A 14,017-nucleotide genomic window follows, 5' to 3' on the forward strand; every position below is an offset into this window, starting at 1 on the left:
ATAGTCTTAAGTGCGACTTTAACTGGTTAGCGTTTTTACCACGTTTAAATGGTGCGTGGAATTTTCGAGAAGAAGTTAAAAGGAGCATATAGGGATAATTGAAAAATGTATTTTCATCAAACAAAAAACAACTGGGCGGAAAAGGAAAAAAAAAAAAAAAATGAATAAAATGAAATAAAATAATAGCATGTCTGACTCTTCACCTGCGAATGCCACTACATCGGCATATTCACACTTTTAAAAAAATTGTCAACATTTAGGTGCGCCAAAGAGCTGTCTAAGCAACTGAAACACGGAATGCGTGAAGCGGAAAAGTGCTAAGGAGGTGCAACGGCTGGGACGCTAGCATGCATACGAACGTGCAAAGGCACAGCTGTTTCAGTACGACCCGTTTGCATACGCACAAGTATACAAACGCGTGCACACATCCCTCCCTGTGTATGTACTCCCCCTTTCCCATGTAACGATCTCGCCATAAAACTAAAAGTAAAAGGGATGGAATGCGTGTCCACTGCGAACAACACTACAGAAGTTCTTATTAAAGAAAATGCAAAGTAGAGTCACCATCGCCAACAACTGTTCGCACATCGAGGAAGATATCACATCACCACAGCAACAATGTTAATTTATATGCGTCTTTAAGCGTTTTAAAAGAAAATCAACACGGGGAAGGGAAAAGGGTGCGCTTTATGTGACGCTTCTTCGTACGTTTTATTTTAATATTCGTACTGGTCGCTCAGATTTGCTTTATTCTGCTGATCAGTGTGCTAACCACTCGGCTAACTTGGCGCTGATAGCTTGTTTTCACTTCACTTGTGGCCTCCCCGTCGTTTGTTCTCCTCGCCTGATTACGTTTAAAAAAAAAAAAAAAAGTACAATGCACTTCGATTCACTTCGTCGCCCAAAGGTCGCTCAGCAAATTCTCCTCCAGAATGTGCACCGATCGCCTGAACCTGATTTCCTTTCCCCATTCGCTCAATAACGATTACATGTGGTGAAAGCGCATGGTTAACGAATGTATCATGCGAATGGGTGAGTATATCTGGTTAAATGTGCTAATGCTTGGGCATACGAGCGAATAAACCTGCAAGATGAAACAGAAAAAAACACCTGCACGTGCATATGCCCATAGGCGTGTGGAACATGTGCATTAACATATTCATACGAGTACAAATATTCCCTTAATAGCAGCACCGCTAGCACCGTTAACAACGCTAATACGGATAACCCCCCTAAGCACCCTAACAACCATAACGGCAATCAAACCGATTTGTACACCAAAATGGCCAACTTGGAAATTTTGTGCTGGAAATACAACATGCAGTTAAACTGGTAGTTTATAGAAAAGGCAAAGTTCTTCCCGACGATGCACTGCCAAGATCCGATGTTCTGATTTTTTAAACTGTCCTCCATGCGAAGATAATTCGTGTGGTCATCTGAATTTTCTTTATTTAACAGCTCATCATTTTCGCACTTGTTTTTTATTTGGCTAGCTATATCCTTCTCCAGCTTGTTTTCCCGAATTGCCTTCAAACAGATCCTGCACACTTTTTCGCAATTCTCGCTGGTCATACAAATCCCCTTTATGTCGAACTTGGAGGAGTATTTCTTCACTTCACCCGTTTCCATTTTGGGTTGCAACAGAGTAGCGGAGCGGTATGGCGACAGAGCAGCAATGGTGACTGAGTGTAGAAACGCAACAGCGATGGAAAAGATGAATTGAGGAAATTTGTACAAATCGGGAAAATCACAATAAATTAATATCAAAGGTGCATCTTAACAGAAAAGAGAGAGGGTGATTCCCACAAAGGGAAGGGAAACAAAAGTGAATGCAAAACAAAACCTAAGGGAACGAGCGAAGAGACCCTTTCAATATTCCACACAAACGCAGGGAAATGTATTCCTGCACACGTTTCGCGCATAAAGGAGGGCCTACTGACAATGCCAAATGATAAGCCGCTTAAGAGAAGGAGCAAAATTAATTGGTAGGAGTGCACACGAATGTTTAAGTAAATTTTGCCAATAAGTGAAAGGATAAGCTATCGCTGTTTGACGAAAAACATGCTCAGCTAATCATGTCTCCACTTTGAGGAGAAAAAAAAAAAAAAAAGTACAGAAATTTAAAAGAGTAGACATCGAAAAAATGGAAAAAAAAAAAGAAAAAAGAAGGTGACAAAGATATACACATGTGGCTGGTCGTACCACGTGAATATTTTTTCAAATATAGTAAAAACGGGAAACTTCCTGGCGCCGTACATTTGGTCTCGCTAGGATAATTTCTCCCCATTTTGGTAAAAATGGAACTGAACCCACGGAAGGGAGGACACGCGGTACATACCTCCCTCACGTGCAATGATATACAGAGCATCCATCTTTCCATTAAATTGGGCAGCTCGGAGAAAGGTTAAAAAATTACGGCAAAGGAATGGGAAAGAATAGGTACAACATCTTTTCTACAAGGATGATCTACAAATATACCCTCCAAACGGTGACCCCCCCATAGGGTAAGCAAAATCCTAATGGAGCCACTTTTAATTACAAAGTAGAGCAGGCTACGCTGCACACCCATTCACCCAGTGAATACCTCCTTAAGGTGCCGAATCCTGTCCTCCACGGGCACATAATTTGGCACTTTGCTTTTTTTAGCCAATGCCCACAATTGTAACAAATGCACAAATGGAACACCCCTATTTTGGAAGGTTAAAAGAAAACGAACTTTTAATAAAATTTCATTCCTTTCCATATTGGTACCTTTCGCAACAAGTCCTATAAGCGCGTCGAAATTTTCTGAAAAGAAATCTTCAAAGCAGTTTATGCTACTTTTATTTCCCTCCCACCAGTGACATAAAATGGTGGCTACCTTTTTTAGCTTTTCATTATTCTTATCAAACGGATGAGCTAAGTGGTCATATGAAATTGCCTCCATAATGTACCTCCCCAGCTCTTCATAATTATGCACATCATCCTTAAACACCCTAATGCATAAACGTACAAATTCGCTGCATCCTTTTGTTAGGATTTTTTTCTCAATTAAAAATTGCTCTGCTTCTTGCACATACGTTTCGACTTCCTGTGCTAACAGGTACTTTTTGTTCATCCATTTGAGCTTCTTTATGTCAAACACAAGTGCAGATTTGTTTAGCGCACGCAAGTCGAAGTTGGCGACGAGCTCGTCCAGGGTGTAGAACTCCCTGCAGGGAAGCGGCAGGTGAATGACATGCACACGGTGTGGCATGATGTGAATGATCTGCTATCCCCCCCGCATGCGCAGCTTCGCATGTGAGCACAAATATGCACTTTTCATCAATTGTCCCCACACGCTATGTACTCCTGCTCGGATACTCACCTCTTCGAGACGCTGCCCCATCCAAGGGTTCCCATGTAGTTAATCACGCAGTCGGGCTTAAACCCCTCTTCCCTAAGGTGAACAAGGAAGAATTTTTTTTTTTTTTTTTTTTTTTTTTTAATTTGTGAAAATGGCTAGCTGGCACAAAGCAAAGCACGAAGGGCGCATACAAATATGTGCATGCAGCACACGCATGTACCTCAAGCTCCGCACCAGGTACTCATTATTCCGCTTGCTAATTTTCTTCTTCTGCACGGTCGTTATGACGGGAACATGGGCGTAAAGGGGGATACGCGCACGCAGGGCCTCCAGCACCAAAATTTGCCTACAAAATGGTAAAATGCATTTGCGTGCGGTGATTTTTTTCGTGGCTCCTCACACACCTTGAAAGCTGCGGTGGTGCGCTACCACCAGCATGAAGTGGTATCAAACTACATAAAGGGTTATTGCATAAAATGTAAGATGGATTTCCTCTTAATGCTACAGCTAGCTCAAACCCCCCCGTGCATGGGCCTACACTTTTGCATGCGCATGCCTTCTTACTTGAACGTGTTTGAAATATGCTCCACCCCACGTATCACATGAGATATCCTCATCAAATGGTCATCCACGGAGGCTGAGAAATTATACGTGGGGGAGGAGTCACTTCTGAGAATAATAAAATCCTCATTCACCGAATCCACAATTTCATTTTTTAAAATATCATTTAGTGTAATCTTTCTGCCCGTGGGTGATCTGAATCGTATGGTGTATGGCTTCTCCTTCAACATGTTTTGCTTAACCATCTCATCACTTAAGTCCCGGCATGTTCGGTCATACGTGTATTTCGTCCTTGCCAGCTTGGCCTATGAAGGGAGAATAAAGGAGGTGTGCAAATGTTACACTCACGCGATCGTTCTATCACCCTATTGCTCCATGCAAGTGTGCTTCTTCTCATGGTGGTCACTTTTTAACCGACGAATGTGCAGCGCCATCATGACTGCACCCATGGTCGTACCTTCTCTTTCTTTTCGGATAACTCATCCTTCGTGCAGAAACAGAAATAGGCCTTTCCCTCTTTGACAAACTCATGGGCTATTTCTCTGAAGGGTCAATATAAATGTGCAACAGGGTGGTATGAAATCGATGATCCTTTTAGGGTAGAAGGAACGGCACACTTTCGTTTGTACACATTTGGAGTATCTACTTAGGGGTGACGTAGGACAGTCACTTTTTTTTCTTCCCATCCGTACTTGTAAAGCTCTATTTTTTCGGACTGCTTGTATGGCCCGTATGCCCCTCCCACGTCTGGACCTTCATCCCAGCTTAGGTTCAGCCACCTGTTGATTGTAACACAGAGGAGCAATAATCATATGGTGGGGTCAAAGAAGTGTAACCTTGCATAGAGCAGTATGTTGTGCAAGGATGTTTCTCTTGCAAGCTTTTCCTATTATGCCCCCCATGGAAACATACACACATGCGGATAAGCACACATATGAATATGCACGCCACTTATTCGATGCGTTTCAGACGAATGGGGGGAACCTCCACCACAGGAAGGTGCCACATCGGGAAATCCCCATTTTAGTGATACCTTAAATCCTTAACAATTTCGTTAAATGAATCCTGCGCATTTCTCTCCACGTCTGTGTCTTCCAGCCGAAGGATGAGGGACCCCTTCAGCTGTTTAGCCAAAATGTAATTGTATAAAAATGTCCTACACCCCCCTACATGTAAAAATCCTGTTGGACTTGGAGCAAACCTCAATCTCGGTTCGGCATAAGGAGTGTTGCCCTTTTCCCCCTTGAGAATATTTTTTCTCTCTCTGCACTTGTTCTCACTTTTGGAAAATCCACCCTTTTCTTTTTTTATAACAAAACAATGTTTTTTTTTCTCCCCTTTATGGGGTGATAAAATTTGTTGGCCATTTATGCTCGGTATGAACAAAAACTGAATGGAGCCACTATATTTTACCATTCCATTTGTATATGTCACAAGGAGGTTCAGGAGAACAAGGGCACATTTCATGTTTCGGCGAGAGGTACGTACAATGTTATAAGCTGTCACACAAATATTTAGCCGAACATTATGGAAAAAAAAAAAAAAAAAAAAAAAAATCGTTGTGTCAACCTGCGTTGTATCAACGTTGTGTGCAGTTCCCCGTTCGGCTTTCCAACCCTTTGGCAAACCCAGTTCTCACACGAAGGCTAAAAATGGGGCAGAGGACGATCTCGTTTGAACCACAGCAGGGGGGTTCTCTTCACACCATATCAGCCTGCTCCCCGTTTTGCAGAAAAAAAAAGAAGAGGAAGAACGATTTTCAAAAGCACACACGCAATAATCATACAATTCTGCTTACTCCGATTTGACCTTCTCAAAAAAACATAGGTAAAATAGATCGGGGGTCAGCAAAGCACGGCGTGGTACATTGCACAGTTATATATAACATGTAGCCGTATGGTGGATGGATCAAGGTTGTCTGCACAGCATTGAACGTATGGGTCCACACACTACGTCCTACCATTGCAACGATAGCAGTGCCTTTTAAGGTGCATCATTTTATTTGTCCCCTTTAATGGAATTTTGCTCGTCTGAGCTAAGCACAGGGAAAAATTGACATGCGAACGAACTATTTTTGTCCTCCCATATGAAGGTGCATATATGCTCCTTTCCACAAGTTCAGCCTGGAAGGAACATACACACAGAATATTTCCCAAATTGCTCATATGTTGCATATCTGTAATGTTCACTTTATTTGTAGCGCGTTTTTAATTTAAGTTACGTACATATACACACGTACATGCATATATACACATAAATATGTAAATATATATACATATACACATGTATACACATATATGTACACTCTTTCTTGAGGAGAACTCGTTGGTCTTTGGTTTCGTTTAATATTATTGTATATACCCCATGTGGAAAAATAAAATAATATAAAAACAGCCAAAATTATGCAATTTGGATTTTTTTTTTTTTTTTTTTTTTTTTTTTTTTTACAACATATAATTAACTTAATTCCGATATTTGATCCATTTGTACACACATATAAATGGAACAAGCGAGAAAAACCTTAAGTGAATATATGTCTGAATGTGGCATATACCTGGGTATGCGCACAACATACGTACTTACGTACGCACATGATATGTATATAATATGTAATGGATTGTATACACATGTGGTACGCCAGGTAGCATGGAGAACAATAATAATAATATATGATGTGCGCGTTTATTTCTTGGCTGGGTTTTTGGCAGATACGGCACCAGGTTCTTTCTTTTCAACGGCTTTAATAATACCAACAGCAATGGTCTGTCTCATATCTCGAATAGCAAATCTTCCTAAAGGTGGGTACTCAGTAAAGGTTTCAACAACCATAGGTTTCTTTGGCTCGAGACTGACTAAAGCGGAATCACCAGACTTAATAGATTTGGGATTTTCTTCCACAACTTTACCAGAACGCTTGTCAATCTTAGAGTCGATGTTCAAGAATTTACAAGAAATGTGAGCAGTGTGACAATCGAGGACAGGGCTGTATCCGTTCTTGATTTCTCCAGGATGGTTCAAAATAATGACTTGTGCAGTAAACTTGGAACATCCCTTGGCTGGCTCGTTCTTGGTATCAGATGCAACATATCCTCTCTTGATTTCCTTAACAGAAACGTTCTTCACGTTAAATCCGATATTGTCACCAGGTCTGGCTTCTTCCAAAACTTCCTTGTGCATTTCAACAGATTTACATTCCGAAACGACAGCGGAGGGTGCGAAATTGAGGACCATACCAGCCTTCAATATACCGGTTTCTACTCTTCCGACAGGGACAGTACCAATACCACCGATTTTGTAAACACCCTGGAGTGGAATTCTTAAAGGCTTATCATAGGGTCTCTTGGGTGGTTCCATAGTATCAAGAGCTTCAATTAAAGTTCTTCCCTTATACCATGGGGTCTTCTCGGATTTCTCAATGAGGTTATCACCTTCAAAACCAGAAATGGGAATAAAGTCAACCTTGTCAGCTTGGTATCCAACTTTTTTCAAGTAATCTCTGACTTCCTTCTTAATTTCCTCATATCTATCTTCTGAATATTTAACAGTGTCCATTTTGTTAACACCAACAACGATTTGTTTCACACCAAGGGTAAAGGCTAACAAAGCATGCTCTTTGGTTTGACCTTCCTTAGAGAAAGCACCCTCGAAACCACCTACTTCAGCTGGAACAACCAACAAAGCTACGTCTGCCTGTGACGTACCGGTAATCATATTTTTAATAAAATCCTTATGGCCTGGGGCATCAATAACGGTGAAGAAATACCTAGGGGTTTCGAACTTCCATAAGGCAATATCAATGGTAATACCTCTTTCTCTTTCCGCCTTAAGCTTATCCAACACCCATGCGTACTTAAAACTTCCCTTTCCCATTTCGGCCGATTCCTTTTCAAACTTCTCTATGGTTCTCCTGTCAATACCTCCCAGCTTGTAAATAATATGACCCGTGGTCGTGGATTTTCCACTATCGACATGGCCGATAACGACTAAGTTAATATGCGTTTTTTCCTTTCCCATTTTGAATAAAGTTTAAGTGAAAAAAAGTTATGTGAGGAGAAATTCTTTATATACGTATGTATATATGTATGTACTTTTTTTATGCTTAACGCTTTGCAAAAGTTTGTAAAACTTGTTTAACGGTTGTTTCTTTTTCAGAAGAGGGAAAAGAGGAAGCTTAAAATTGCTATGGTGTTTTGATATATGGTTTATAAACTTCTGTTAATTTTTGTGCCTGCTTATAATCTTTTTTTATTTATTTATTTTTATTTTTTTTCCTTATGTTACGATTTAATTGTACAGAAGTGAATAAAAAGTGCATACAATTTTTTGCGTAAAAAATAAATAACGATTTCGGAAATTTTTTATAGCAGATAAAAAAATATACTTCCGTATGTCGGTACAATAAAATTAGGGAAGAAAAATCAGGTAAATATGGAGGTAAAATGAAATAGCGTACTACATACTTCCATCCACATGTGAGTATCGAAAACTCCTATTTGCGGAATTGCGAATGTGGAGTGTGAAGAATGATACTTTTATATATGCGTACTTTTATGAGCGGCAATGATAGGCAAGCGTTATTTATAATACCACCTGTTATATAGGTACGCGAATTCAAGAATAACGCAAAACAATTGCTGCATTACAGGAAACGGCGAAAAGCACTTAATTTGAAACTGGACCTATATAGGTAGAATACTTTGATCTTCATAGTTCTCACTCCAATGCGAATATTTTTAATTATTTACGCATTAAACAATTTTATATAAAAATTCCGTTTCAGCAATATATATATATAGGGACATTTTTTTTTGGCCTCTACCACCCCTCCTGACACCAGTGCGTTTTTTATTCAATGCGAGCAGAATACGCCAGAAAAAATTGCTACAGTACCGAGTTACGCGATAGTGCAAATCGCTACGGAAAAATGCTACTACAGGGGTGATACGTATTTCAATACTGGCAATAGGAGCATATTGCAAAATATATATACCATACTTCTTTGAACAAGAACCATTAAAAGAAAAAGCACTTAATGCATATGTGGCCTCCTATTAACATATGCGCAGCCATTTTTTTTTTTTTTTTTTTTTAAATAAGCTTTTTACCTGACTCGTTCATAATTTTTTCTAATTTTTTACTTCATTAAAAAAAATATAACGTAAAGCATATTTCTTTTTTTTTTTTTTTTCTTTTTAAAATTTTTCTCCCTACATATCATTTCGAATAAGTTACTCGTAAAATTTGGAACTATATTAAAACGCAAAAAAGTAACGTGGTTCTTTTTCTCTTCATTTTAACAACATTTTAAGATTTCTTAAATTATTCGTAGCATACGCGATATATAATAATATATATATTTTTACGTATTACCACATCGCGCAAATTGCCCCAAACCGCGCTCGTACATACGAATTGTTTACAGATTGCCCTTAAAAAAAATTAAACTTTGTTCAAAATGGGAAAGGAAAAAACGCATATTAACTTAGTCGTTATCGGCCATGTCGATAGTGGAAAATCCACGACCACGGGTCATATTATTTACAAGCTGGGAGGTATTGACAGGAGAACCATAGAGAAGTTTGAAAAGGAATCGGCCGAAATGGGAAAGGGAAGTTTTAAGTACGCATGGGTGTTGGATAAGCTTAAGGCGGAAAGAGAAAGAGGTATTACCATTGATATTGCCTTATGGAAGTTCGAAACCCCTAGGTATTTCTTCACCGTTATTGATGCCCCAGGCCATAAGGATTTTATTAAAAATATGATTACCGGTACGTCACAGGCAGACGTAGCTTTGTTGGTTGTTCCAGCTGAAGTAGGTGGTTTCGAGGGTGCTTTCTCTAAGGAAGGTCAAACCAAAGAGCATGCTTTGTTAGCCTTTACCCTTGGTGTGAAACAAATCGTTGTTGGTGTTAACAAAATGGACACTGTTAAATATTCAGAAGATAGATATGAGGAAATTAAGAAGGAAGTCAGAGATTACTTGAAAAAAGTTGGATACCAAGCTGACAAGGTTGACTTTATTCCCATTTCTGGTTTTGAAGGTGATAACCTCATTGAGAAATCCGAGAAGACCCCATGGTATAAGGGAAGAACTTTAATTGAAGCTCTTGATACTATGGAACCACCCAAGAGACCCTATGATAAGCCTTTAAGAATTCCACTCCAGGGTGTTTACAAAATCGGTGGTATTGGTACTGTCCCTGTCGGAAGAGTAGAAACCGGTATATTGAAGGCTGGTATGGTCCTCAATTTCGCACCCTCCGCTGTCGTTTCGGAATGTAAATCTGTTGAAATGCACAAGGAAGTTTTGGAAGAAGCCAGACCTGGTGACAATATCGGATTTAACGTGAAGAACGTTTCTGTTAAGGAAATCAAGAGAGGATATGTTGCATCTGATACCAAGAACGAGCCAGCCAAGGGATGTTCCAAGTTTACTGCACAAGTCATTATTTTGAACCATCCTGGAGAAATCAAGAACGGATACAGCCCTGTCCTCGATTGTCACACTGCTCACATTTCTTGTAAATTCTTGAACATCGACTCTAAGATTGACAAGCGTTCTGGTAAAGTTGTGGAAGAAAATCCCAAATCTATTAAGTCTGGTGATTCCGCTTTAGTCAGTCTCGAGCCAAAGAAACCTATGGTTGTTGAAACCTTTACTGAGTACCCACCTTTAGGAAGATTTGCTATTCGAGATATGAGACAGACCATTGCTGTTGGTATTATTAAAGCCGTTGAAAAGAAAGAACCTGGTGCCGTATCTGCCAAAAACCCAGCCAAGAAATAAACGTGCGCATCATATATTATTATGATTATTCTCCAGGCTCATTGAGCTTCTCTATTTCTCGGACTATGCACTGTACAATAGGAGGCTTCCATACAATTGCTTGTTACATATTTTGTATCACCTATATTACCTCTTATATAGCATTTATATATATATATATTACGCTTTACATAAATCTTTTCTTTCATTTTTCGGTTTTCTCCGACCAAAAATTGTATATACTTTGTAAAATTGTATAGCCCCTCATTGTTGTGAGAAGCATTTTTAAAAGAATACACACGTGTATATTTTATACGTAAATCCTGCACTCATAGTGAATAAATAATAACTATTGTAAAACAGCGCGAGTAAAGACTTGTATAAGGAAAGCTATTTTTATGAACAGTTTAGAGAATTTTCTTTTAATTTAACGCACATTACTTTTTCGCTAGCTACACCGGCGTTTTTAAAAATAAGGCAAAGTTTTGGCGCCACCTGCTCAGTGTTGCGGAAGGGCAGTTCACAGGGTATGAAACATAACTTCGTATTCGCCCTCTTTACTATGTTCATCTGTATACATGGGTTATATGCTAGTTACATGTCTGCACATCTTTACTCAATTGTGCAGGATGTGGTTTCTCGCGGGTCTATGTACACCCCGTGTGCAAATAATTTTTTTTTTTTTTTTTTTTTTTTTTTTTTTCGTTCTGAAAAAAAAATATTGGCTGGTCAAAAAAAAAGAAAAAAAAAAAAAATGTGGGAACACATATTGCTTGCTCCTATTCCTGCATTTTGGCTATCCGTATATCGGAATATATCAGCTGCTTACAAAAAGCGCTTAATTTTTTGGTCAGATATATCAATTTCCCTTTATTTATCGTAATGACAATGTGGGTAGGATGTTTTAAGAAGTAAAAGCACAGCATCTGTGATCTTCACTTAAAAGAAAAAAAATGGAAAAATACCATGGATTAGAAAAAATTGGAGAAGGTACATATGGTGTAGTTTACAAAGCACAAAATAATTACGGCGAAACATTCGCGTTGAAGAAAATAAGACTGGAAAAAGAGGACGAAGGCATTCCGTCAACCGGTTAGCACAGTTATGTACAGGGAGCGTACCCTCCCGCTGGAGTTGCTTAAAATTGCACGCATGCACGAGTGGGCGGGTGAGCCAGCATGTGTGCATATGCAAATGTGCGATTATGCACACAATTAAAAAAAAAAAAAAAACGGTCCCGAAGTTACACACGGTTTTACCTCATGTAATACGTATCTATACACATGTCTGCAGAAGCACAGCAATGTCTGCTCGCTTCCTCGCACAAATGCACACATACATAAGCGCTCCAACTCATTCCCACCACGCAGCGATTAGAGAAATAAGCATTCTAAAAGAGTTAAAGCATTCAAATATAGTCAAGTTGTATGATGTCATACACACAAAGAAAAGACTGATACTGGTTTTTGAGCACCTCGACCAAGACCTCAAAAAACTTCTGGACGTATGCGATGGTTAGAAATGATAAAAAAAAAATTTGCATGCACGTTCCGTTTTCTACTTTAAATTTGTCATGTTCGTTATGCACACGTTGACATGCACCTTTGAGTATTACCGTGTGCATGTGAAGGTACCCTTGGGCACCTCCCTAACGATGATCCATTTTCACCCACAGGAGGACTCGAGTCCGTAACGGCCAAGTCATTTTTACTCCAGTTGCTCAGTGGAATAGCCTACTGTCATGAACATAGAGTGCTGCACCGCGACTTGAAGCCGCAGAATTTGCTCATAAATCGGGAAGGAGAATTAAAAATCGCGGATTTCGGACTCGCCAGGTAGATCCTCCGTAGATTCGTTTATCCTTCTCGCCCACGTGTATGCACCTGTGCTATTGCGTAGAACTGTTGTACACCCGTGTGCCCATTTCAATGCGCCATAATACACACACTTCGTTTCTCCCCGGGTTATCTGCCTTCTCCCCCAGGGCCTTTGGAATCCCCGTGCGGAAATACACCCACGAAGTCGTCACGCTGTGGTATAGAGCACCGGATATTTTAATGGGATCGAAGAAATATTCCACCCCAATTGACATGTGGAGCGTGGGGTGCATATTCGCAGAAATGGTGAATGGGAGACCCCTCTTTCCAGGGGTGTCCGAAACAGATCAGCTCATGAGGATATTCAAAATTCTAGGAACCCCCAATTCGGAGAACTGGCCGAATGTTACTGAGCTTCCCAAGTACGATCCGGATTTTGTGGTCTATGAACCCTTGCCCTGGGAGACATTTGTAACGCAAAAATATTGGGGCCACGAGTACGGATGGGCCTTTCTGTATGTAACCTTATGCCCACCCATTCGACCTACCCACTTCACCATCTCATTCGTGTGCCCCCTATTTAAACGTGCTACGTTTCAGGTGCATTCCGTGCCGTATGCGCACCATACAATGTACGTTACCATTCACATAATACATAGTAAACCCCTTTGCGCCTCCTCCTTTTAGTTAAAAGGATTAGACGACACGGGGATAGATTTGCTCTCGAAGATGCTGAGACTCGACCCGAATCAGAGGATCACCGCAAAAGAGGCCCTAGAGCATGCGTACTTCAAGGAGAGCAATTAAAAGGGATCCTACGCAACGATTGCGTTTCCGTGTGTTGGTAGTGTAGTGGGCCATTCTCCGAATATATTTGTTAGCCGCTGCAGTGTGCGTTTTCCCTGTGCGCGCACGCAGTATACACTTACACAAACAGGTCCATACAAATACTTATTTAAACCCTCTCGTGCTTCTGAGAGTGGCCTTTTTTTCTGTGTAGCCTAAACTTACTGCATATGTGTATATGTACCCCGCATGTGTTCCGATAATCCTACGCATGTGTTATTTCCCCAATTCGATGTTGCACATTCCTATTATAATGTGCATGATTTTTTAAGTGTGGGGACCCTACACCTGATCGTATATTTGCATGAACCATATTCCTAATAACTGTCACCAGTGGCTTCCCCACCCGCGTATGTAATTCGTTCCTCCTCAATTAATCAGAGCGGGTACGATATTTGATCCGTTATGCGTGAACCCGCGTAGATCCGATCGCCCATGTTAAAACGTACAAAGTGATGCGCCATATAGTGAGGTCCATTTAACAGCGCAGTGCTAACTCGTGGTTAGTTCACCCACTAAAGAATGATGCTTCCGGTGTGCCTTAACCTCCCCTATGGTAGCAACACGCAAGAAGAACCGAATGGAGGACCACCTGAAAAACAGGAACGCCGCGGCCCCCCCTACACTTGTACACGTTAACTACAAACAGAGCATCTCCAAGTATGCCAATCTGCGTAGTGATACATATGGAATAATAATAAA

General features: G+C 40.3%; 5 protein-coding genes across 5 annotated transcripts; 2 read left to right on the forward strand and 3 right to left on the reverse strand.

Annotated features, from left to right (window-relative positions):
* Nucleotides 1-1,260: 1,260 nt before the first annotated feature.
* Nucleotides 1,261-1,629, reverse strand: PCOAH_00033230 (Dynein light chain; the record flags this gene model as incomplete). The annotated part of the gene is made up of 1 exon (XM_020060118.1): nucleotides 1,261-1,629. One exon carries the CDS (start codon nucleotides 1,627-1,629, stop codon nucleotides 1,261-1,263), a length of 369 nt encoding a protein of 122 aa, XP_019915608.1.
* A 940-nt stretch (nucleotides 1,630-2,569) lies between these two features.
* PCOAH_00033240 (Glutamyl-tRNA synthetase) lies at nucleotides 2,570-5,374 on the reverse strand (the record flags this gene model as incomplete). Its single annotated transcript, XM_020060119.1, has 7 exons — nucleotides 2,570-3,191; nucleotides 3,347-3,418; nucleotides 3,546-3,671; nucleotides 3,890-4,191; nucleotides 4,344-4,428; nucleotides 4,579-4,665; nucleotides 4,920-5,374. 7 exons carry the CDS (start codon nucleotides 5,351-5,353, stop codon nucleotides 2,570-2,572), a joined length of 1,728 nt encoding a protein of 575 aa, XP_019915754.1.
* Nucleotides 5,375-6,568: 1,194 nt separating this feature from the next.
* PCOAH_00033250 (Elongation factor 1-alpha) lies at nucleotides 6,569-7,900 on the reverse strand (the record flags this gene model as incomplete). Its single annotated transcript, XM_020060120.1, has 1 exon — nucleotides 6,569-7,900. The coding sequence occupies one exon, from the start codon at nucleotides 7,898-7,900 to the stop codon at nucleotides 6,569-6,571; it is 1,332 nt and encodes a 443-aa protein (XP_019915908.1).
* Nucleotides 7,901-9,341: 1,441 nt separating this feature from the next.
* On the forward strand, nucleotides 9,342-10,673 carry PCOAH_00033260 (Elongation factor 1-alpha; the record flags this gene model as incomplete). Its single annotated transcript, XM_020060121.1, has 1 exon — nucleotides 9,342-10,673. One exon carries the CDS (start codon nucleotides 9,342-9,344, stop codon nucleotides 10,671-10,673), a length of 1,332 nt encoding a protein of 443 aa, XP_019916053.1.
* A 793-nt stretch (nucleotides 10,674-11,466) lies between these two features.
* PCOAH_00033270 (CMGC/CDK protein kinase) lies at nucleotides 11,467-13,276 on the forward strand (the record flags this gene model as incomplete). The annotated part of the gene is made up of 5 exons (XM_020060122.1): nucleotides 11,467-11,744; nucleotides 12,023-12,166; nucleotides 12,328-12,487; nucleotides 12,637-12,940; nucleotides 13,157-13,276. The coding sequence occupies 5 exons, from the start codon at nucleotides 11,606-11,608 to the stop codon at nucleotides 13,274-13,276; spliced, it is 867 nt and encodes a 288-aa protein (XP_019915668.1).
* Between the last annotated feature and the right edge of the window lie 741 nt (nucleotides 13,277-14,017).

The sequence above is a fragment of the Plasmodium coatneyi genome, chromosome 11 (genome assembly GCF_001680005.1).
Source record: "Plasmodium coatneyi strain Hackeri chromosome 11, complete sequence".
Classification (NCBI taxonomy): Eukaryota; Apicomplexa; class Aconoidasida; order Haemosporida; family Plasmodiidae; genus Plasmodium; species Plasmodium coatneyi.